The sequence below is a fragment of the Coregonus lavaretus genome, assembly GCF_964263955.1.
Source record: "Coregonus lavaretus genome assembly, contig: HAP1_SCAFFOLD_109, whole genome shotgun sequence".
NCBI lineage: Eukaryota > Metazoa > Chordata > Actinopteri > Salmoniformes > Salmonidae > Coregonus > Coregonus lavaretus.
Window position 1 is genome coordinate 1,046,827 of NW_028161753.1, and position 11,832 is coordinate 1,058,658.

General features: G+C 40.5%; 1 protein-coding gene across 1 annotated transcript; it reads right to left on the reverse strand.

The window, feature by feature from the left end:
* Positions 1-3,707: 3,707 nt before the first annotated feature.
* LOC311120170 (uncharacterized protein) lies at positions 3,708-10,772 on the reverse strand. Its single transcript, XM_084194788.1, has 3 exons — positions 10,695-10,772; positions 9,521-9,767; positions 3,708-4,652 (listed from the first exon to the last, which is right to left on the reverse strand). Exons 2-3 carry the CDS (start codon positions 9,621-9,623, stop codon positions 3,712-3,714), a joined length of 1,044 nt encoding a protein of 347 aa, XP_084050914.1. The 5' UTR covers positions 9,624-9,767; positions 10,695-10,772; the 3' UTR covers positions 3,708-3,711.
* Between the last annotated feature and the right edge of the window lie 1,060 nt (positions 10,773-11,832).

Below are 11,832 nucleotides of genomic sequence, written 5' to 3' on the forward strand. Positions count from 1 at the left end.
TAAAGTGGCCATTGATTCCAAGTCTATATATGTAGGGCAGTAGCCTCTAAGCTGCAGGGTTGCGTAACCGGGTGGAAGCCGGCTAGTGATGGCAGGTGAGTTACCGCCGCTCTGATATCCAAAAGTTATTTCCGGCTGTAATGTCATAACACAAAAAAAATACTGGCCAAATAATGTAAGAAATACTGCAAAGTTGCTTAGGAGCTAGAAGCAGAGCTGCCATATCTGTCGGCGCCATCTTCAAAATTCTATGTGTCATGTTGTGTCCCATGCGGGTTCTGTCTGTGTCCGCGGCAGCCCGAAGCGCGGCCTGTTTGATTAATTCATAATGTCATCAAAAAGCATTGCTCCTCCTTCACTAGAACTAGAATGGGCCGACTACAGAATATATAATGTCTGGCGTATTAAGTGATGCTATGTTTTCTGTTCTTTTCATGTTTGTTTTTTTATTCAACTTATTGTTAGATTTTTGGTCCCTCTGAAGGCCTAGGTCCTATAGTCACGGTCTGTTTGTGACGTCAGTGTGTCATGTACTGGAAAAGGGTCAATAACCACTTCCTCAAAATAGTCAGAAAACTCAAGAAATCTGTCATTAATGTTGATGTTTTTGCCGAGGAGATCTTAGTGGTGCAATTTTACATTTAACTAAGATGTTTGTTGCTCAATGAAAAAATCTGCATGAAAACGACTCGTCTCTCATTTAAGGACAAATACATTATTGAAGAATACCTACTGTTGACCAATAACCCCCTTCCCCTTCGGCTACAGACTTCGGCTTGACTCGAGGAAAAAATGTTCTGTGCCAGAACAGCTGAAAAAACCCTTACCGTAAGTCCAAAACGAAAACAAAATGTTGTCATAATATATGCACAAACTCTTCCGAACTGTTTCGGCTGGGAAGCATGCTGACGCCTTAAAGGATAACAAAAAGTCTGTCTTACAATGGTTTCAGTAGTCCTACATTGTCACAAGGTATAGATTATACCCCTATTTAGACCTGAAGTAGCAGACAGTCTAAATCCAGATTAGTGACATTGTCGGACTACTAAAACCATTTGTAACAGAATTTTAGCTAGTCTGCCTAGTTAAATAAAGGTTCAATAATAATAATAAAATATGTACATGCTAAAATCTCCACTGTAGAACACACAGGGTGTTCACTCATTAGGCCTACCTTCCTTTCTGCGTAGGACTTCGGCCTCAAGTCTTGGGTGGAAAATCTACTTCTGAAAGTACCATGCTTAGATTCATACACAGCCACATTTTCGATGCAAACAAGACACACTGGTTTGGCATTGGAGAAATAGGATGAATATATTTTAATAGAACAGGTAGGCAGTGATGGAAAAAGTACCCAATTGTCATACTTGAGTAAAAGTAAAGATCCCTTAATAGAAAATGACTCAAGTAAAAGTGAAAGTCACCCAGTAAAATAGTACTTGAGTAAAAGTCTATAAGTATTTGGTTTTAAATATACTTAAGTTTCAAAAGTAAACCTAGTTACAAACCCCCCTATATTGTAAATTCAATCCGGTTGGTATAAGATTGAAATGGGAAAATAATGTACCTGTGAAAACCCTATGAAATAGCTCCCCAATACCGTCTGATGTATATATTTAATGTATTACATGAATACTGACCACAGCCCTTCCGACAATACATTTAAATCGTGTTTTCCTGTGATTTTTTCCACTCTGCTGCATGTATTCAATGTATTCCATTTCAAATGTGTCTCCCAGTGCAGCTTTACTTCCAGGCTGTTATGACAGATCTGGCCGTATCTTCTCTCTATGGCTCTAGGCCTACACCAGGCATAGGGATGGTTGGTAGAAGATTGAAATAGACACTAACTATTTCACTTAAAACAGTTTGTTTCATTTAATTATACACAAGAGAAGAAGAGGTTGCCCAGCATAAATTAATGTACAAACATTATTTTTCGTCATTTAGCAGATGCTCTTATCCAGAGCGACTTATAGGACCAATTAGGGTTAATTGCCTTAATCAAGGGCACAACGACAGATTTTTCACCTAGTTGGCTCGGGATTCAAACCAGCGACCTTTCAGATACTGGCCCAACACTCTTAACCGCTAGGCTACCTGCCGCCAGATCAATTAACTTCAATACAGTTATCCGAATACATTCATAATCAATTACTAAAATAATGAATCTAGTTTTAAAAGACAATTTATAAAACACAAGTAGTCGATTCATAGCCTGTTTATCATTAAACAAAAGTTGTTTAGTAGTATAAAATAATCCACCCAAACTGATCATCACACCATCTTTATCTGATGTACACTGAGTGTACAAAACATTAGGAACACCTGCCTAATATTGAGTTGCACACCCCATTGTCCTCAGAACAGTCTCAATTCGTCGGGGCATGGACTGTCCAAGGCGTTGAGAGCGTTCCACAGGGATGCTGGTCCATGTTGACTGCAATGCTTCCCACAGTTCTGTCAAGTTGGCTGGGAGTGGATCTCTACCCCAAATAGCTCGTTCCATCTCCTCCCACAGATGCACAATTGGATTGAGATCTGGTGACTCGGCAGGCCACTGCAGTTAGCGGAATTCACTGTCATGTTCTTGGAACCATTCCTGGACAAGGCTTGTTGCATGGGGCATAATCCTGCTGAAAAAAATATGTTTGCAGATGGATAACTGCTGCCATGAAGGGATGCACCTGATTGGTAACGATGTTTAGATATCCTGTGGCATTCAAATGTTGCTCTACTTTTATCAAGGGCCCAATGTGTGCCATGAAAACACACCCCACACCACCACCACCAGCCTGCAATGCTGACACACAGCATGGATGCATGTACTAATGGTTTTCTCCATAACCTAGTCCTCCCATCAGTGTGAAACAGTAGGAACCGGGATTCATCAGACCAGGCAATGTTTTTCAAATTCTCCAGTGTCCAGTGTTTTCATTCCTTAGCCCACTGCAACTGCAGTTTCTTGTTTTCTGCTGAAAGCTAATGGGGATCCATAATAAATACACCACAACTACATGTGGTCCTCTGTAGCTCAGCTGGTAGAGCACGGCGCTTGTAACGCCAAGGTAGTGGGTTCGATCCCCGGGACCACCCATACACAAAAATGTATGCACGCATGACTGTAAGTCGCTTTGGATAAAAGCGTCTGCTAAATGGCATATTATTATTATTATTATTATCATTAAGGATCATAGCTTTCACCTGGGTTCACCTAGTCAGTCTATGTCATGGAAAGAGCAGGTGTCCTTAATGTTTTGTACACTCAGTGTATGTTGTGTCTATCAGCTCATTCCCACAGAAAACTGCAGAGGGAAACAGTACCACCCAGTCAACCATCAGACTCCATTGTGAGACGCCTCACAGAGGATATTCAACCCTAAGGGCAAATCCAAGGTCATCTCAATATCATTACAGTAGAAACAAACAAAACACACCAAAACTGACAAGGTGAACACTGATCAGTAAAGTAAAGAGATGCTAACATTCTATAATGCGCTCTTTTCTCTGCACAGTTCTCTAACAGTGAGAAACAATAGGATTACAATAGTGTTCTACGCTTTCTTCATTTGATCCAATCCACTACCACTTCTTATGTATACGTTGGTTTCTTTTTAAATTGCCCAATCTGTAGAATCTCGTCTCACAGTCAGTGCAGTAATAAGTCTTCTCTCCAGTGTGTAACCATTGGTGTGTTTTTACGTTGCCCAATCAGGAGAAACTCTTCCCACAATCAGAGCAGGAGTAAGGCTTCTCTCCTGTGTGTGTTCTCTGATGAATTTTTAACTCAGCTAATCTTGTGAAGCATTTTACACAGTCAGAGCAGGAGTAAGGCTTTTGTCCTGTATGTATAGGTTCATGTTGTTTTAAGGTGCCCAGTTGAGAGAAACTTGCCCCACATTCAGAGCAGGAGTAAGGCTTCTCTCCTGTGTGTATACGTTCATGTTTTTTAAAGTGGCCCAGTCGAGAGAACATCTTTCCACAGTCAGAGCAGGAGTAAGGCTTCTCGCCTGTGTGTGTTCTCTGATGAACATTTAGGTCAGATGATGTTGTGAAGCATTTTACACAGTCAGAGCAGGAGTAAGGCTTTTCTCCTGTATGTATACGTTCATGGTTTTTAAAGGTATCCAGTCGAGAGAAACTTGCCCCACAGTCAGTGCAGGAGTAAGGCTTCTCTCCTGTGTGTATACGTTCATGTGTTTTTAAGTTGCCCAGTCGAGAGAAACCCTTCCCACAGTCAGAGCAGGAGTAGGGCTTCTCTCCTGTGTGTGTTCTCTGATGAATTTTTAACTCAGCTGATCTTGTGAAGCATTTTACACAGTCAGGGCAGGAGTAAGGCTTCTCTCCTGTATGTATACGTTCATGAATTTTTAAGCTGTCCAGTCGAGAGAAACTCTTCCCACAATCAGAGCAGGAGTAAGGCTTCTCTCCTGTGTGCACTCTCTGATGAACTGTCAGATCCTGTGATCGTGTGAAGCTCTTCCCACAGTCAGTGCAGGAATACAGATTCTCTCCTGTGTGTATTTTTAGGTGTATTTTTAGCTTTGATAGAATTGGGAAAATCTCCTCACAATGTGGGCAGTGGTGAGACCACTTAGCTCTGCGATCTTCCTGCTGTTGCTCTCTGGATGTAATGAATGTCTCAATGTCACCTGTGTGAACAGAATAAAAAAAAGTCAATTGGTGTGATATGCACTGAGTGTACAAAACATTATGAACTCTTTCCATGACATAGACTGACCAGGTGACAGCTATGATCCCTTATTGATGCCACTTGTTAAATCCACTTCAGTGTCGATGAAGGGGAGGAGACAGATTAATGAAAGACTTTTAAGCCTTGAGACAATTGAGACATGGATTGTGTATGTGTGCCATTCAGAGGGTGAATGGTGTGTTTTAATCAAATCAAATACAAAAGCTGAAGAATATACGCACATCCAGGTAATCAAATCCACCATATGCACTGAGCTTTTCTGACAGGTTGAAGCGCACTAAATACTAAATAAATGATAAGCGTACCAGAGAGTCTGTTGAAACGTTTTATTGTTAAGCCTTTATTACAGCAAAGACTAAAAACAGTTGCATTGATTCGTGAATGAAATTTCCGAAATGGAACTGTTTATTTATTGTTTACTCTAATTATACAAGGGTTGCTTTGTTATTTAAAAACCAAAAATGCTTGATTGCATTTCAATGACTTGCATGGTGTGTGATGACATGAACAAATGAATGATTGATACAGTAGCCTATATACAGTGTGTAAGAATATTCTAAGATAAACATCCGTTAAGAATCTGTGTAGGGGTTCCAATCCAGGACTCATAGCTACAGTGGCTTGCGAAAGTATTCACCCCCTTGGCATTTTTCCTATTTTGTTGCCTTACAACCTGGAATTAAAATTGATTTTTTGTGTCATTTGATTTATACAACATGCCTACCACCTTGAAAATGCTAAATATTTTTAGTTATAATATTCTAAATACACAATACATAAACTACATCCTGTCTCCAATTTTATAGCAAGGAATTATTATTGGTCAACCATAGGCAAGGCTTGGGTATAAACTACATCCTGTCTCTTTGTTCGGTGGAGAAAACACTGAGGACAGGGAAGAATAAACATCTACAATCTACTTTCCAGCATAACAATGATTGGTTCTTTTTTGAATAAATAGATTTTTCTCCCCCTGATTTGTTTTGGGGTCTGTGTTATTGAAGAATAACATAAACTGCTAACAAGTGCATTCGGAAAGTATTCAGACCCCCTTGACTTTTTCCACATTTTGTTATGTTGCAGCCTTTTTCTAAAATGTATTAAAAAAATAATAATCCTCAGCAATCTACACACAATACCCCATAATGACGAGGTGAAAACAGGTTATTAGAAAATGTTACTAATATGTTACAAATAAAACAGAACTACCCTATTTACAGTATTCAGACCCTTTGCTATGAGACTCGAAATTGAGCTCAGGTGCAACCTGTTTCCATTAATCATCCTTGAGATGTTTCTACAACTTGATTGGAGTCAATCTGTGGTAAATTCTATTGATTGGACATGATTTGGAAAGGCACACACCTGTTTATATAAGGTCCCACAGTTGACAGTGCATGTCAGAGTAAAAACCAAGCCATGAGGTCGAAGGAGTTGTCTGTAGAGCCCCGAGACAGGATTGTGACATGGCACAGATCTGGGGAAGGGTACCAAAAAACGTCTGCAGCATTGAAGGTCCCCAAGAACACAGTGGCCTCCATCATTCTTAAATGGAAGAAGTTTGGAACTACCAAGACGCTTCCTAGAGCTGGCCGCCCGGCCAAACTGACCAATCGGGGGAGAAGGGCCTTGGTCAGGGATGTGGCCAAGACCACGATGGTCACTCACAGAGCTCTAGCGATCCTCTGGAGATGGAAGAACCTTCCAGAAGGATAAACATCTCTGCAGCACTCCAGCAATCAGGCCTTTATGGTAGAGTGGCCAGATGGAAGCCACTCTTCAGTAAAAGGCACATGACTGCCCGCTTGGAGTTTGCCAAAAGGCACCTAAACACTCTCAGACCATGAGAAACAAGATTCTCTGGTCGGATGAAACCAAGATTGAACTCTTTGGCCTGAATGCCAAGTGCCCCGTGGGAGGAAACCTGGCACCATCCCTATGGTAAAACATGGTGGTGGCAGCATCATGCTGTCGGGATGTTTTTCAGCATCAGGGACTGGTAGACTAGTTAGGATCGAGGCAAAGATGAACTGTGCATAGTACAGAGAGAGATCCTTGATGAAAACCTGCTCCCGAGCACTCAGGACCTCAGATTGGGGCAAAGGTTCACCTTCCAACAGGACAACGACCCTAAGCACACAGCCAAGACAAAGCAGGAGTGTCTTCGGTACAAGTCTCTGAATGTCCTTGAGTGGTCCAGCCAGAGCCCGGACTTGAACCCAATCGAACATCTCTGGAGAAACCTGAAAATAGCTGTGCAGCAGCACTCCCCATCCAACCTGACAGAGCTTGAGAGGATCTGCAGAGAAGAATGGGAGAAACTCTCCAAATACAGATGTGCCAAGGTTGTAGCATCATACCCAAGAAGATTCAATGATGTAATCGCTGTCAAAGGTCTGAATACTTATGTAAATGTGATATTTCCATTTTTTATTATTTAGCTAAAATGTCTAAAAACCTGTTTTTGCTGTCATCATGGGGTATTGTGTGTAGATTGATGAGGGGAAAAAACAATTTAATCAATTTTAGAATAAGGCTGTAACACAACAAAATATGGAAAAAGTCAAGGGGTCTGAATACTTTCTGAAGGCACTGTATGTGTTGGGGTCAATGAAGGGTGGATAGGAACTTGGTGTATGTAAAAATACTGAGTGAGACAAGGGGAAGTGCAGAAATATTCTGTTCTTATGGAGGGAGGCAAAGGGCAACAGTCTAGTTTCAGTTCCTGATAAGGCAGGCCAGTTGAGGAACTAGGGAGGAGCAAGGAATCCGGCTCGAGGTCAAGTCAACAGATAAAGTGAGTAGAAACCTCTGGGAGGGGGGCCAGAGGGGCCCACCACAACGACCCTCCTACTACAGTCCTATCTCACATGCATACACTTTCACGCCCACGAAGGTTCTAGCATCAAGCAGGGCCATGACTACACCAGTGAGAGGAACCTGACTAGCAACAGAGATGTATTGGCTGTCTAGATGTGTAAGGAGTTGACTCCGCCTAGTAGGAGGTTATAAACATATGTGCTTGTGTAATCATGCTTTGTCTTTGCAGCTGTTTGACCCTGTGGGTGAATAAACTTAGTTTGAGCTTTTCCTAGATGTCGTTTGAGTTTTTACTCTGTTTGTTCAGAACCTAACTGAAAGCTTCATAATGAAAAATTATCTAACAGGCGAAATTATGATCGCGATGTGCTTTATCTATTACCTAGCGAACAACTTGACTACAGGTATTTATTTTAAAAGTACTAATATTCAAAGGCCAAAAAACGTTGTGAGCAGAATGCTAACAAAATGCTAACTAGTACTAAGGAATCGTCATAGAGAACGCTAACTAAATGCTAACGAGTGCATTGCAAACATTTTGTACAGTTTCTGACCTCAACAATACAAGTAACTCAAACACTTCTCACAGTTTGCTGCCCACACAAAACTAATATTAGCCAGCAAGGGTCTTGATCCAGGAGGGGATTCTCTGCTGTTAGCAAGGGGATGCTTGATTTTGGAAAGAAGCTAACCACTTAGCTAGACAGCTAACTAACTACTGAATTAGCAAACCAAATGGACAACTGCAGAGCATTTAGCACATTGTAGACTATTAACTTAATATTTATTAGATATCTAGCTGGCAAACATTTAGTTGTGAATTCCATACTGTAATTAGATCACCTGGCGCATGCTGCATGACAGAGAGTGACTCACAAGGCTCCGGTCTCTTCTCGTTGACTGGGGACTACCGTAAGCTACATAATAATGTGACGTAATGTTCTTTATCTCGTAACGTATTGCACAAGTTGACTGCAGGTATTTACTCAAAAAGTAGCTACAAATATTCAAATTAATCAAGAAAAACTTCAAGAAAACAGTTTCAGCTGTATTGAAACCCCATCCAGTGGCCTTTTCCAAATATCCTGGTATCCAGTATACCACCCAAGCCTAGTAACTACACAGACTCATTTCATAGAAGTTCTAATTACTGGCAGTTTGTCTACTTCACTTCTTTAGTCTACTCTCTGAGCACTCCAGATAGCCCAGTTAATAAAACACATGCTGGCAATACTGGTATTTGGGTAATTTGGTATTGTATTAGGATCCCCATAAGCTGTCGCAAAAGCAGCAGCTACTCTTCCTGGGGTCCACACAAAACATGAAACATTACATAAAAACATTTTAAAAGGCAACGTAGCCTACGTTTTTTTACTCCTCAACCTCTCCGATCATTTTCATGATGTCCATCCGGTTTGCTTCTGTATGCCATATCTTTCAAACTGTGTTCTTTCACAAAAGTTCTTAACCTTTAACCTATATACTTATTAACTTAACTAGGTCTTTCCTTACAGCACTCGACCAACACGACTGGACAATAAACAAGATAAGACAAATCTAGAGCCTGCAGAACTTGTTTTTTGGAGTGTGGTGTCAAAAAAGCAGAGCATCTATTACAGACAGACCTCTCCCCATCTTTACAACCATTGAATCTATACGTTTTGACCATGACAGTTTACAATCTAAGGTAATGCCAAGTAATTTAGTCTCCTCAACTTGTTCAACAGCCACACCATTCATTACCAGATTCAGCTGAGGTCTCGAACTTAGGAAATTATTTGTACCAAATACAGTGCTCTTAGTTTTAGATGTTCAGGGTCAGTTTATTACTGGCCACCCATTCCAAAACAGACTATACTGGCGTCATCCATGCAAGTCTCAGTAGCATGAAATAACATCTACCTTCTCATTGAAACAGTTCATGATGAAACAGTTCTACTGCAACTTTTCATGTACACTGGGAAGTTGGAATGAACCTGCTCTTACCATGAGAAACAGATTTCCCAATCTTCTCCTCCTCTTCTTCGTCTTTCATGTTGACATTCAGCTCCAGTGTTTGACTGCAGTCTTCCAGCTTCACTGATGCCATCTCTGGTACCTGCGGTGCAAACTGGACTCGACTGTCAATCAGGACCCAGTGACTGTAGGTTTGGACTCAGTGTGGAAGGAGAGAGGCAGGCTGGGTTTGTCCTCACTGTTGATGTTACAGGCCTCAGACTTAATCCTAGTCGGCCTGTAGTAATAAAGAGAAACAGACAACAGTCTTGACATTTCTGGAACTTTCTTTATCCTCAAAAAAGATATTATATTTATTATTGTTCAATTACCTAATTTCAACAGATCAGGTAGCTAAACATTGACAACAAAACATTCATTCATATTAGACAAGTGCACACAAATTACACAACGCAAGTACACTTAACCTATAGTAGATTTCCTAAATTCACAGAAATTAATAAATGACTCAAAAACCCTTTAGTACAATGTTTCAGTTTTGTTTTAGGCAGCACTATGAGCTATTTTCCTTAATAACCTTATCTTCACTGTATTTTTTCACTCAACAAAAAAAAAAATATTCACGGACGGCCAGGGCCACACTCCAACACTCAAACGTCATTTACAAATGCAGTATTTGTGTTTAGTGAGTCCGCCAGATCAGGGGCAGTAGGGGTGACAATGCGTGATATTGATAGGTGAGTGAATTGGACCATATTGCTGTCCTGCCTCAGCATTATAAATGTAACGAGTACTTTTGGGTGTCAGGGAAAATGTATGGGAGTAAAAAGTACAACTTTTCTTTAGGAATGAAGTGGAGTAAAAACTGTATTTCCCGTTCACACCATAGTAACAATTATAGATAAAGATATAAATAACTGAATGTGTCTGAATATTGCTACACATGTAGAAAACTGATAAACATTACATTCAACTTCAAAACAGTAGTGCAACCGTGAAATTGTCTCTTTCTAATGCACCTGCATTGCTCCCCCATTCATAGACGCTAACTGCTTTAGTGCCTCTTGATGATAGTATCTTCTGACCGGGGGAGTTTTGTTAAGAGCCTCAACATTAACACGCATCGCTTGCTGTACGTTTTTGGAAACTTTCATATCAGCTAAATATAATTTTCAAAACACAAAAAGGTTAAATTACTACACACCTTTATAGGGTTAGTGTTCCCACATGGTCCTTTCTCCATGTTACAGCACTTGTTCACGGGAGACAGACGGAAGCCATAGGCCCTGTGCTAATTAGCTATCTAGCGTGCTCCCAACACCTGTGTGTAAGCTAACTGGGGAGGAAGTGTAGTTTGTCAGCTGGAGGCACACACAGTGTATGGATCTGTGTAAAACTGCTACAGTAAGTGTATCTTTATTTGAAAGATTAGTTCTCGCTGACGTGAAAGTTAAGGGGCATATTAGCATACGTTTGTGAAAGCGATGATTATTGACGTTTCTCAACGTTAAAACAGAGCATCGGAATTGTAGTTTACGCAGAGTCAAATGTGGACAAATGTAATGTCTGAAAACCCTACAATCGGAGAAGGGATTAAGAGAGTTACTGCACTGAAGTCTGTTAAAGGGCATATAGCAGCTATTTCTCAATGCTTGAAACACATATAATAGTAACTTAGAGCACCCCCAGAAAACATTCACAAATTACAAACTCATAAATCCATTTTTATAATACTGTAATATTGTTCTAAAAGTTGGGTTTGAGGTTCTCCAAATCAAATACTAAAACGTATAGTGCAACTTGGTGCGCACCAGTTTACCATGGACTGTAGGCTACAGCAGGCTCACCATTTACGATCTTGCTTTAGGGCCTTTCCGGCCGTCTTCGTGGTTATATGCAGGAAGCATAAATTGTACAATTGTAAGCTAATAAATACTTTTCCAAGATAGAACTCATGTATATTTATGCAATAAGGCCAGAGGAGGTGTGTTATGGTCAATATACCACGGCTAAGGGCTGTTAGGCACGATGCAATGCCTCAGTCGCCTAATTGCTATTATAAACTGGTTACCAACATATGTATAACAGTAAAAATATATTTTGTCATACCTGTGGTGTACGTCTGATATACCACGGCTTTCAGCCAATCAGCATTCAGGGCTCGGACAAACCCGACCACCCAATGTATATTTACTACAGTAAAATAATATACTGCACCAACTACATAAATATCTGATAGGGGCCATTATCTTCTCTACGTGGACTTTAAACGAACATCAAAATGGACGACGCCATTTTAACAGCTCGTAAGATTATACATTTTTATACAAAACCAATAACAT